Consider the following 13,639-nt stretch of genomic DNA (forward strand, 5'->3'; position numbering starts at 1 on the left):
ATGCTAAGCCAGTCACAAAAGGACAGTGTTTGTATGATTCCACTTATATGAGGCACCCAGAGTAGTTGAATTCATAGAGACAGGAAATAGAATAGTGGTTGCCAGGGCTGAGGGTATGGGGAATGGGAGTTTGTATTTAATGGATACAAAGTTTCTGTTTGGGACAATGAAAAAGTTCTGGAGATGGTTGGTGGTGATCCTTGCGAAACAGTGTGAATGTACTTAAGGCCACTGAATTGTACACTTAAACATGATTTAAAAATGGCATGCACACACACAAGGACAAATGTGATGGGTCACTTACATCTCAGAAATATGAGTGACATGGAACTGTTTGAGAAGTGGAGCAAGAAATGGGGTCCCCAGTGGACAGGCCTGCTGAGAAATCAGCAAGTAGTCTAGAAATGGGGTTGATTGGTGGACCAGGCCAGCCGACTCTTCAACTGACCACAGATAATCCAAAAAAGCTGTAGGGAGTACAGACACCTCCCTCTAAGTAGCATTTGGATAGAGTTGCAGAGAAGTCAGTGGGGTGGGTGGGTTATTCTGTTCTTTGCTTTGTTTTTTGTTGTTGTTGTTGTTGTTTTTGTTTGTTTGTTTGGAGACAGAGTCTCTCTCTGTCGCCCAGGCTGGAGTGCAGTGGAGCAATCTTGGCTCACTGCAACCTCTGACTTGCGGGATCAAGTGATTCTCCTACCTCAGCTTCCCGAGTAGCTGGGATTACAGGAGCAGACCACCATGCCTGGCTAATTTTTGTATTTTTAGTAGAGATGGGGTTTCACCCTGATGGCCAGGCTGGTCTTGAACTCCTAACCTCAAGTGATCCGCCCACCTCAGCCTCCCAAAGTGCTGGGATTACAGGTGTGAGCCACCGCGCCCGGCCCTCACCTGTCTCTCTTGTGCCCCCAGCAGCCAGCCCCAGTCGGCGCCATGGCCTCTGCGGAGCCCCTGACGGCGCTGTCCCGCTGGTACCTGTACGCCATCCACGGCTACTTCTGCGAGGTGATGTTCACAGCGGCCTGGGAGTTCGTGGTGAACTTGAACTGGAAGTTCCCAGGGGTCACGAGCGTGTGGGCCCTCTTCATCTACGGCACCTCCATCCTCATCGTGGAGCGCATGTACCTGCGGCTGCGCGGCCGCTGCCCGCTGCTCCTGCGCTGCCTCATCTACACGCTCTGGACCTACCTGTGGGAGTTCACCACCGGCTTCATCCTGCGCCAGTTCAACGCCTGCCCCTGGGACTACTCCCAGTTCGACTTTGACTTCATGGGCCTCATCACCCTGGAGTACGCCGTGCCCTGGTTCTGCGGGGCTCTCATCATGGAGCAGTTCATCATCCGCAACACCCTCCGCCTCCGCTTCGACAAGGACGCTGAGCCCGGGGAGCCCCGCGGCGCCCTGGCCCTGGCCAATGGCCATGTCAAGACTGACTGAGTAGGAAGTGGGTGGGGGGCCTGGGGATCTCTCATGGAACTCAAGGACAAAGAGACCAAGCTGGTGAGGTTGCCCCATCCGTGCAGCAAAAGCCCTGCCCCGGCCAAGTCTCAGCCCTGTGGGGCACACAGAGCCCCCTAACCTCCGCGGGGGCCAGTGTTGGGGGGCCGTGGTCAGGTGTTGGGGGATGGGGTGTGGAGGCAGCAGAGGGACATTGGGAAGGGTCCATGGGTCCTGGCCCAGCTCAGGGGTTGGTGCCAGAAGGCCTGTGGCTGAGCAGCGATAGACTATGTAGTTGACTTTGGAAGCAGCAGGCCCTGTCCTGGCTAAGGGACAATGAGAATGGGGCCGCAGGTGGGAGGCAAGGCCTGACCTCCCTCCCTCTGATCTGGATTTAGTTAAGCTTTGGCTGGTTCCATTAGGCAATATTCAGGTGCTTGCTTGCAACCAATACCTCCCCAGGGGCCTGCTGAGCTGCAGCCGAGGAGAGACTGGGCAGCCAGGAGGCTGCGTGGCAGCAACGCTGGTCTGCAAGGGCTGGGAGACCCTCCCTTGGCTCCTCTCCCCTCCCCCAGGGCCCTGCGCTGCTCCCTTGGCCTTCTGGGGCCCCCGTGGTGCTGGATTCCCACCAACCTTGGGCTTTTGGAGGTTTCAATCCCCGTGTGTTCGGTGGCGTTTCCCCCTTTTCTGTCTTGTTTTCAAGGCCTTTACCACTAGCAGCTCTTTATCCATGTCGGTCACCACACCTGCCCCACCCCAGCTCCCTAGCCAGCACAGGAGCTGCAGGAGATGGAGCCCTGAGACACCCCCAATCCCCACCCCCTTGCAGCCCTTCCCTCCACTGTTCCCGCTGGCCTGATGCCTGAGGAGTTCCTGAGTTACACCTCCCTACCCCCGGTCTAGTGGGCTGTGGCAGTGCTCCCTTCTCAGTGGCTTAGCTGAGAACAAATGATGCCCTCCAATGCACAGGCAGGCTGGGATAGGCGCTGTGGATCCCCAATGGTGACCTAGAGGCGAGTCATTTTGGTGGGGAAAAGGCAGAGTTCTAGGTTGTCTATTCCCTGCCTGGTTTATTTTCAAGCCAAAACTGAGCAGTTTAGCTTTCTATGGGATGGAAAAGCCAGGTATCCAGTGTTGGAGACCGATGGAGAATGAGAGGAAGAAAGAGAGGAGGACCTTGCAGCTGTAGAAGGCTCCTTGGAGCCTCCTTTGTGGGAGGGTATCAGTTCTGGTTCTGCCATAGCCCCAGCCCTGTAGCAGAACCTCAGGGCTGCCCCTCTCCCCAAACTCCTCCCAGCAAGGCTGACCCTTTGAGCTTACTCCTTAAACAGTATTAACCCTGCCACACTCATGGGCATTGGCACCTTGATTCCCCTGCCCCACTTTGCCCTGTGACAGGTCCATTGCTGGCAGTGGACAGGTGAAATACTTACTCCAGCCTACTGGCTCTCTCACTCCTCAAGGGAAAGGGTCTGTTAGAAAGTGCCCCATCCTATGGTACATGGTCTCTTCTTGACCACAGTAGGACTCTTAGGTAGAAATTAGCCTTCCCCTTTCTACGGATCATTACAAAGTATCACCTGTGGAGAGAATGTCCTCTTCCCTGCTGGCTGCTCTGCCTGTACTGTGCCGATAGCACAACCCAGGGTGCAGGGTGTGGTGGGGTGGGCCACAGTTGTGTTCTAGGTCTGAAGAAAAGCTTGCAGACTCTGCCTTTGGCAGGATTTTCTGCAGTTAGCCCTGTCCAGAGCAGAACGAAGGGTATTTCCTAGCCTATTTATTGGGCAGGCTCCTCAAATCCAGGGATGAACTACTTTCTGCAGGGGCCAGCCCTCCTTTTGATTTTATTGTGGCCCCAACTCCAGGGCTTTGGGGGTTACAGAGAATCAGGCTTCTGGTGGGAGTAGATTGTTTTCCATCTATAGATGGAGAAAATTCCAGGAGGAGAATATTGTCTGGCTTCTCCGTTCTCTCCGAGCAATTGTTTCCTTGGTTCTCTCCCCAACTCCATGTTGTCTTAGTCTCCTAGCACCCCTTCAGGCCTTCCATGTGGGCCCCTAGACCACACTACCCACCTTCACACTCGCATTCTACAACTGAGTCCAGTGGCCAGCTTGTTGGTGCCTCCATAATTCTCAACCAGAGCAAGTCCTTGGTTGGCCCACCAGGTCTTGCTGCTCCAGACGTTGCCTTGTGGGCATTCCCTGGCACCATTTACTCTCTGGGTCCTATAAATTCCCAAGTGCAGGAGGTCCTGGGGGTATGCCTCTGTGCCTGGCAACATCCAGCATTGTGTTTCTGCTCCATCTAGGTGTCCCATTTCTCCAATTGCCCCTCATAAGGCATCAAACCTCCAACAAAGGAAGGCAACAACCCATGGCGTGACCACGGGATCTACAGGTTCAGATCTCACTAGGAATAGCCCAGACTTCAACTCTTGCTTTTTTGGGTATCAGGTCCCCAATCCCTTAGTGCCCAGGGACTCAAAGTTTGGAATAAACCCAGCCCTACCAAGCATTAAGGGTACTGGTGGGGGCCGGGTGCGATGGCTCAAGCCTGTAATCCCAGCACTTTGGGAGGCCGAGACAGGTGGATCACGAGGTCAGGAGATCGAGACCATCCTGGCTAACACGGTGAAACCCGTCTCTACTAAAAAATACAAAAAACTAGTCGGGCGAGGTGGCGGGCGCCTGTAGTCCCAGCTACATGGGAGGCTGAGACAGGAGAATGGCATAAACCCCAGAGGCGGAGCTTGCAGTTAGCTGAGATCCGGCCACTGCACTCCAGCCTGGGCGACAGAGCAAGACTCTGTCTCAAAAAAAAAAAAAAAAAAAAGGGTGCTGGTGGGGAGTGTTTGCTGGCTATTCATGAACCTCTGGTGTCCTGGGCCTCTCTCCACTGGACATGGCAGCATCTCTGAGTTACAGATTGCAATGTGCTGCCCTGCATGGTTGAATTGCTTCTGACATCTGCTAGGCATCCCATGTGCCCTGTCCCCTCTTCAATGCCAGTGAGTCACAATGGCCTATGCTTATTCACAGCAATAATACCTAGGGAGTCCCTGTGAAGCCCTTTTGTCCTGGTCCCTTGCTCTGCATGGGTCTCCTGGGGAGGCAGCTGCTGAATGGGTCAGTTCATAAGAACATGCATTTATGAAGCCCTGGGGTGTGTAGGCATCACCCTGGGATGCAGACAGGTGAGAGGCCCAGCCCTTAGGGGAGCCATGGCAGGGAGAGTGCCTTCCACCCTGAGGCCACCCAGACCTGGAGAAGCTGCAGGCCCCAGCTCTGCTAAAGGGCCTTTGAGGTGGGTGGGACTGTCTCCCAGTTGGGCAGCTTTCGAGAAGGACACACGACCGGTTTGTGAACCCATTGCCTGCTCTGTGTCTCCGTTGGTCCCTCTGTCTCTTCCTTTTCACATTTGTGCACATAAAATATACTGGTGTTTGTGTTCCAGGACTGGCTCTGGCCCATCTGTTTTTCCTCTTTTGGAACCACTTTCCCAGGGGCTTCTGGAGGCCAGGCCCTTGGCACCCTGGCATCATGCCCTCCTGAACCAAGAGGGCTATTGGGTGGGCCTGCCCCGTGGACGGGGCAGGTGACACTCCCTGCCAATCCTTCTTACTGTCTCTGCTCTGACACTCTCTGGTAACCTGAATTCACACCCTGACCCCAATTCTCAGGTAGCATAATGTGATCCAGGCCTTACTTTGGTGCCATGCACCCAGGCAGAGGGGGATCCCAGGCAGTATCCAGGTAGACTGCAGGTTGGCTGCAGGTGCCCATGAGGCGAGCTCATCCTGGAAACACCAGCCATGACCTGGGACATCTCATGAGGCAGGAGGGACCAAGCAGGGTGGCTGAGGGTACCCCCAAAGACATAGAAGGCCAGAGCCCTTTACTTTGAAAGTGATGTTACATTGAAAGTCATGCTTTGAAAAAATAGCTCTGTACTCCTCTCTGGCAGCCCTGTTTTTTCAGAGAAGTGCATTTGGAGGGAGTAATCTCTCCCCGGTTATGTACCTCTGCTCCATTGAGCTTCCCTGTCCTCCTACCACCACCACCACCACCACCACCAGGCCTCTGCCTACTTTCCTACTTCCAGGAAGAGGATGGAGGGTTCAGAAGTTGCTCAGTCAGGCTGGGCATGGTGGCTCACACCTATAATCCCAGCACTTCGAGAGGCTGAGGCAGGAGGATTACTTTAGCCCAGGAGTTTGAGACCAGCCTGAGCAACATACAGAGACCACCATCTCTACCAAAAAAAAAAAAAAAAAAAAAAAAGCCAGGCATGGTGGCACACACCTATAATTCCAGATACTCAGGAGCCTGAATCAGGTGGATGATATGAGCCCAGGTGTTAGAGGTTGCAGTGAGCTATGATTGCACCACTGTACTCTAGGTGACAGTGAGACCCTGTCTTGAAGTTGCTCAGTCATTTCAGCTAAACGCAAATGGCATGGGCCCCCTGTCACAGCTGGGTTATAGAACACCCGCTGCTTTTCTGGATGGAGTAGACAGTGTGCGCTCTAAATCATTAGGAGGGCCCTCTGCCTCCCTCACTTGAAGGTTTTCATTTCTTTGACTGAAAGCTTTTTCCCTTATGAAAATGAGCTAGCATAAATCCCCAGCAGTCATTTACATGTTAGCATAAACAAATGTACAAGGTAGTTCTTTCAGAACAAGATTTTATAGAAAAAAGAGGCAAGCAAAGTGAAACAGCGTCTCCTTTATGGAGCTTCAGAGAAGAGGCAAGAGGCAGGTTCCCGAGCGAGAAGACCGAGGGGGCCCAAGACCCTTTAAAAAAAATTATTATTATTATTTGAGATGGAATCTCACTCTATCACCTAGACTAGAGTGCAGTGGTGCAATCCCGGCTCACTGCAACCTCCACCTCCCAGGTTTGAGTGATTCTCCTGCCTCAGCCTCCCAAGTAGCTGGGATTACAGGTGCATACCACCAGGCCTGGCTAATTTTTGTATTTTTTAGTAGAGACGGGGTTTTGCCACATTAGTCAGGCTGGTCTCGAACCCCTGACTTCAGGTGATCCACCTGCCTCGGCCTTCCAAAGTGCCGGCTACTTCCCCACTTTACTCAGTGGGCTCCTGCCTTTCTTGACACTTCCCTTCCTCACTTCCTCCACCCCTCCCTCACCCAGTCCAAAGGGCACTAACAACACTGTGTTGAGAGAAATGCCCCAGGAGAGCTAACACTAAAGACTTCAGCCACATCTTCTGAAGTCTGCCCGGACTTTGTGAAAGCCTAATGTTTACTAACAGTGAGTACATGACCGCAGTCTTGCCTGGTCTTCCTGGGTGCCTATCTCAGAAGGCTGCAATGTTTACACTGCCCTGGTACAACCAAAGGAGGGAAACAGAGGAAAAGGGAGTGACTGATTCCTCATACAGCAGGTTAGAGGAGCCAGGTCTTTAAAATGGAAACACTGGCCAGGTGCGGTGGCTCACGCCTGTAATCCCAGCACTTTGGGAGGCCGAGGTGGGTGGATCACCTGAGGTCAGGAGTTAGAGACAAGCCTGGCCAACATGGTGAAACCCCATCTCTACTAAAAATCCAAAAATTAGCTGGGTGTGGTAATATGCCTGTAATCCCAGCTACTTGGGAGGCTGAGGCAGGAGAATTGCTTTAACCCAGGAGGCAGAGGTTGCAGTGAGCCGAGATTGCACCACTGCACTCCAGCCTGGGTTACAGAGCAGGACTCCACCTAAAAATAAAAAAAAATTGAAATAGCAGCTGTGGTTCCCAGGCTAGCCTCAAGACTGCCAGTACCATGACCACGGCCAGGCACAGAACTTGGGGCCCTATATGCATGCTCTCATTTCTTCCCATTTCAGATGGCCACCATTATTTCTCTGTTTTACGGGAGAAGTCTGTTGGCAAAGAGTTGGCCACCCAGATTTACCACATTTCTCTGCAAAACACTCTTTTGTTCAATATAAGCAGAGACCTTCCACAGGGGGCAGGATTTGTGGTGAGTCCAATGCCCCTTTGTACTTGATGAGTTCCTGGATGCCTTTTGAGTCCAGCTCATGTAGGTGCTATTTGCAGTTAAATTAAAATGTTTGAGAATGGGAGGGAAGGGAGAGAGAGGGAGTTATAAGAAAGGAGGTGTAGAATGCCATCTTAGCTAAGACTTAAGACAATTGGCACAAAGATCCCACCTCGTAGAGGAGAGCTGTGAAATTGTGGCCTCTACCAATGCTGAGTTTAGCTTTGATACCCTTTCCCCTCCCTCCCTCCTACCCACCCACAGCCTTCTTTTTGCCCTGGGCCTTTTCTCTTTGATCCTATTTCCTTGTCTTGGCATGAAACCTGGGCCCCTGGCTGTCAGTGCCCTCAGAGTGTTTGAAACTAACAGCTGAAACCTTTCTCCTAACAAGATAAGAACCTTCTGCCAGTGCCTTCTGAAAACCCAGATGGAACTGAGAACTCACCTGTTTAACTCATCAACTCTTTATTAGATACCTACAGTGAGCCAAGGACCAGGCTAGTTCCTGTGATGCTGAAGATATTGAAGGGAAGCCCCTAACATTACAATGTTGACCAGTCCTCCAAAACAGAAGCTCTGACAGAGGACCCTGGCTGTCTACAGGGTTGGGTAAGGATTCTTCCAGGAAGAGACACTTATTACACACTCAAAGGTTGAGAGGTTGATTACTGATACTTTCAGAGATAGGCTGGAATCTTTTTTTTTTTTTTTTTTGAGATGGGGTCCTGCTCTGTCACCCAGGCTGGAGTGCAGTGGCACAATCTCAGCTCACTGCAACCTCCACCTCCTGGGTTCAGGTGATTCTCCTGCCTCAGCCTCCTGACTAGCTGGGATTACAGGCCCGTGCCACCATGCTTGGCTAATTTTTTTGTATTTTTAGTAGAGAAGGGGTTTTGCCATGTTGACCAGGCTAGTCTTGAACTCCTGACCTCAGGTGATCCACCCGCCTTGGCCTCCCAAAGTGTTGGGATTACAGAGGTGAGCCACTGTGCCCGACTCAGGCTGGAATCTTACTGTCCAGAAATGCAGACATTTACTGTGCCCTGCTAGTTGCCTAGCTGGGTACAGCGCCGAACACAGCAAGCACATAGTGAGTGCTTTAAGAAACTCTTGACAAGTGGAGTGTTAGTGAACCCACCCTAAAGGCCAGGCTGAGTGTTCCGGAACACCAGTTCCCAGGCTCTTTTGGGAACTTGAAGCTAGGAATCTATTTAGACAACAACCATCCATGCCATTTCTGTACCCACCACCATAGAGCAACTCACTGTCCTCCTCCCTGTTTCCAAACCATTAATCCCTGCAGAGTCCTGCCAGCATGTCCCTCTTAGAGTCTTCCAGCCTTGACCAAAGATCCAGCTCCACTGATCCGTCCATTGTTTCATTCTGGTAATACACTTTCTTGGTTTGGGCAAAGGTAGCCTTTTAGTGCCAAACAATACAGAGAAGGAGATCCACAGATGATATGGTCTGGCTGTTTGCCTCTGTCACAATTACAGCTTCTAAACAGAAGGGAAGTGTTCTGGTTTAGAAGGGTCCACCAGATGGTGAAGGGTCCTGGGGCTGAAGCTTCTTAGAGTATGGGGTTGTATTAGTGTCCTAGGACTGCTGTAATGAATGACCACAAAATGAGTAGCTCGAAACAATGGAACTGTGCTCTGCCACACTTCTGGAAGGCAGAAGTCAAATCAAGGCATCAGCAGGCTGCATCTCCTCTGAGGCTTTAGGGGAGGATCTGGCCTTGCCTCTTCCAGCCTCTGGTGGCTACCGGCAATCCTTGGCTTCCTAGGCTTGTGGCAGCATCACTCCCATTTCTGCCACCGTGGTCACATGGTCTCCTCCTCTTCTGTCTCTTAAAAAGACACCTACCATTGCATGTAGGGCCCACCCAGGTAATCCAGGATGATCTCATCTTAAGATCCTTAATTATATCTGCAAAGACCCCTTTTCAAAATAAGGTAACATTCACAGCTTCAGGGGGCTTGGGCATGGCTACACCTTTTGGGTGGGCCACCATTTACCCCAGTATAGGGGTCGAGGAGTATAGGCAACTGGCAGAGCACAGTAAATGTCTGCATTTCTGGACAGCAAGATTCCAGCCTGGGCCAGGCACAGTGGCTGAAGCCCTTGCATTTTGTACCAACTTAGGAATTCCATGAGGAGTGAGAGCTGGAAGCACAGTGTGTGGTCATCTGGGAGGGAACACAAGGATTTAGGCACCCCAAGATATACCTGTAGCTGTTGTGAAGTTTCTGTTTAGATGCAGATCTGACCATTTCGCTCCCTACTTCAGACTCTTTAATGATTTCCCATTACCCTAACGATCAAGCTCGACACCTTAGCAAGGCTTACAAACCCTTTGTGGTTTGGCCTCATTTCTTGCCTCTGCCCCAGCCCTGTGCCATCCAGGGAGACTGACTTGTTCTCCCTGCAGCTCCCGTTCACTGCCTCTGGGCCTTCAGCCCCTATGTTACCTCTTCCTGGAACACTCTTTCTCCTGTTAGCCCATCTGGAGACTGATGAGCTCACTTAAAGCCGGCAACATTGGTTTCTGTCTCCGTGGAGCTTCCCCTCGCTCTGCCTTCAGTTTACAAACCCAGTCCTGGCACCTGGAGGCCCTCTGTGTGCCGGTCACCAGCAGAGTGGCTACGTTCTTCCAGTGTCGTCCATGCAGCTGACTTTGTTCATCTATTCACCTGCTGTGCACCAGGGCCTCCCTGCACTAGGCCTGCGGCACAACAGGGAGCAAGACAGACTCCTGTGTCCTCACTGTAGGATGCCTTCAATGGAATTACAGGGTGCCGACAACTCTGATGGCTCACTGTTAGGGAAAGAGGGATTAACCCAGATCTAGGAGGGGAGATCAGGAAATATTTCTATGTCTGATTTAGCCAGGACAGTGGGTGAAGCAGGAGGTGAGGTGAAGAGCAGGCACTCCAGGTTGAAAGCACAGCATGTGTGAAGGCTGAGAACACACAGAGAGCAGAACTTGTGAAAACAACAGATCATGATACATTAAAACAGGGTGGTGTGCAAATGAATAGGGAGCTTCTCTAGACTGGGTAGCCCCAAAAGGTCTGCTGGAAGAGATGTTATTTAGTCTGAAGCCTGGATTGTGATGAGAGTGCCCCTGTGAAGGTGTGGGGAGAGTGTTTTGTGCAGAGGAAACAGTTGGTACAAGAGCCAAAGATGGGAATGAGCTCGAAGAGTTTGAGGTACAGATAAAAGGCTGGTGTGGCTGGAGCGTGGTGAGGGAGAGGGTGAGGAGGAGTACAGCGTGCGGGTGAGAGAAGCAGGCAGGGGTCAGAGCCTGTAGGGCTCTGGAGGGTGGGCGCAGAGGGACAGAGGGTGATGGATGTGAGTGCTTTTAAGGAAGACCTGTGGGGCCTCACCCAGCCCCTTCCGGGAAACCCCATTCTGAGGAGGGGGGCACAGTCCAGGGGAGCCTGCAGGGAGAGCCTGGGGTCCCAGGCACCCTTAGCCTCCATCCTGTTCTCTCAGAGGCCATGGATTAGGGTCAGCGGGACTGGAAATATGGATCTTTCTCTGTACCTGCTACATAAGCACTCCTAACCTGGGGTAGATTGCACCAGGCCGGGTGGTGCAGGGCTGCTCTCTCTCTGTCTTTCTCTCTCTCTCTCTCTCTCTGTCTCACACACACACACACACACCCACACCCACCCACCCCCTGTGCCACCTCATGCACCCGAACCTCTGTGAGCTGGGCCTGCTGAGGCCCTCCTGAAGCTACGTGAGAGCTCAAGTCCCATAGACCCTTGGAGTCTCAAGGTTGTTGGCAGTATTGGACCTTCCCAGAGTAGGGCAAAGGTAGGGAAGAGGTAGCAGAGGTATTGACTCAGACAGACTTTAGTTGTAACCCTGTCTCTACCGCTTACTGTCTATATGACTTTGGACAAGAGACTGAGCCTCTCTGAGACTTAGGTCAGTGTATTTAGCTCAGATGTAGTTAGTTGAGTTGAGTTCACTGGGAGCACATTCTAGCCTCCCCCTAGGCTGAGTGCAAAAGTTAATTATGCTGATGGTCTAGAGCAGCCGGTGGGGCACTAGATCCCAGCTTGGCACAGCAAGCATCTTAAAATGGAATATTAGACATCCATGTTATTAAGTCTTCTGGGCATTGCCTTTGGTTTTTAATATATTTGAAAACATTTTTAAATTAAAAGTAGAGATGAGGTCTCACTATGTTGCCCAGGCTGGTCTCGAACTCCTGAGCTCAAGTGATCCTCCCACCTCGGCCTCCCAAAGTGCTGGGATTACAGGTGTGAGCCACCATGTCCAGTCGGGCATTGCCTCTGGGGGATTTTTCACAGCCATCTCAGGATCACCACCCTGTTGGTTGTAGGATGACCAGCTGACTTGCTTTGCTTGGGACTGAGGGATTTCCCAGGACATGGAACTTTCAGTGGCAAAACCAGGCAAATCAGGATGAATTAGTAATGCTAGCTAGTGGAAGCTGACAACATCCTTACTAAGTGCAATACAGTTATTTCCTGCTTTGTAGAATGACCCCTCTCCCGTTGGCTATGGTATTGGTGGGTCCTCTTCTCCCCAGGCCAAGGATGGACTTCTAACCCAAACCAGAACACTCAACCTCTTTCCCTTGATTTGAATCTCAACACAAAACCTAAACAGACAGTTCAATAACTCCTGCTACCTGGATCCTTGGAGGTATTTGGCTTTCTGTTGCCCTCTCAATTTGTTCTTCAGCCTTTCCTTTGACTCCACGAGGTGCCCCTCACAACTTTCCAATAAATTTCTTTGTTAGCCAGGCTCACGCCTGCAATCCCAGAGCTTTGGGAGGCTGAGGTGGGAGGATCGCTTGAGCTCAGGAGTTTAAGACTAGCTTGGGCAAGATAGCAAGACTCTGTCTCTGCTTTTTTGAAGAAATTACCCAGGTGTGGTGGCTCATGGCTGTAGGCCTAGCTGCTTGGGAGGCTGAGGCAGGAGGATTGCTTGAACCCAGTAGTACGAGGCTGCAGTGAGCTATGATCACTGCACTACAGCCTGAGTGATAGAGTAAGAAACTGGCTCTCTAAAAATAAAAAAAAAGAAAAAGAAAATTACTTCAGTTAGTTGCAACCAGTCCCTTTCCCCATTCTGTATACAACAGTGAGAACTTTCCGCATGGGGACAATCCAGATTCCTGCTGCATGTCTGACTTCTTTGTAAACATCTGACCATCACCTGTGATCATATCTTTAACCCTCACACTCCCCCATCCTAACCTTCATGAAATGCTGCTCATGCTCTGAGCTAGTATCTCTCATCTAACCCATACCCCACCTCCAGGAGACATCAGTCTATGCCTGATTTAGCTGTTGTCCTTTTCTGCAGTAGAGTCCCCAGGAGTTCTTTAGGGACAGGCAATCAAGGACAACTGGTGCCCAGAGCCTCCCTGGCTTGCCCACTGGGCAGCTCCAGGGACAACCTGACCTGCTCGATCAAAGCCAAAGGTCAGAACAGGAGGCAGAACCTTGCCTGGCCCCTCTTCAACCTCCAAGGGCAAGCCTGTTCCTTGGATCCCTTCAGAAATAAAAACAAAATGACATCAGGTGTTATTTAGTGTTATTTTGCTGACTTTCACTCAATCTGTTCTCCCAGGATCTCAGACTTGCTGACCAGCAGGACCAGATGGCACCTTTTGCAGGAATATCTCATTGTTTCTGCCTTTGCATGTGCCCTGAGCAGCCTAAGAAACAATTTTTCTTCTTCTGACTGTGCATTGTTTCTAGGTTTTTTTTTTCTTCCTATGACTCTGCTGAGGGCACGTGACACCCAATCCTGGCTTACGTTTCATATCCTTGAGATGACAGCTGACTTTGTTGTCCAGAAGGAAGGAGAGTGAGGGTAAGGGAGGGGGAGGGAAGGGAAAGTACCAGAAAATGGAGGGGACTAGGTGCTGCATGTTCATAACTCTGATTGCAACCACCCTCTTTCTCAGCCTTTCTGGAATGTGGCTCTTTATGCTCCATGTACCCCTGGGAACTTCCTGATTGCCCAACAAAGATTCAGTACCCCAGGCTTTAGAGTCGTTAGACTGGAGTTTGAATCCCAGGTTCCTGATTCACGTGGGCATGTTATGTAACCTGAAACTCAGTTTCCTTATCTGAAAATGGGGCCAATAATAGTCTAGACCTCCCAGAGTGGTGGAGATTAAAAGAGGCAATGATTGTCGAGTGCT

At 51.3% G+C, this 13,639-nt stretch overlaps 1 protein-coding gene across 8 annotated transcripts in view; it reads left to right on the forward strand.

Annotated features, from left to right (window-relative positions):
* Positions 1-4,069, forward strand: part of TMEM229B (transmembrane protein 229B) — a 46,156-nt gene extending 42,087 nt beyond the window's left edge. For 4 of the 8 annotated variants that reach the window (XM_009211771.4, XM_031669097.1, XM_031669098.1 and 1 more), the window contains one exon: positions 910-4,069. In XM_009211771.4, coding sequence (XP_009210035.1) covers positions 931-1,434 — 504 coding nt within the window. In that variant the 5' untranslated portion in view covers positions 910-930 and the 3' untranslated portion in view covers positions 1,435-4,069. The remainder of the gene's footprint in view (positions 1-909) is intronic. The other 4 variants (XM_009211776.4, XM_009211777.4, XM_009211774.4 and 1 more) reach the window with 2 other exon arrangements.
* Positions 4,070-13,639: the final 9,570 nt, after the last annotated feature.

This window comes from Papio anubis, chromosome 7, assembly GCF_008728515.1.
Source record: "Papio anubis isolate 15944 chromosome 7, Panubis1.0, whole genome shotgun sequence".
NCBI lineage: Eukaryota > Metazoa > Chordata > Mammalia > Primates > Cercopithecidae > Papio > Papio anubis.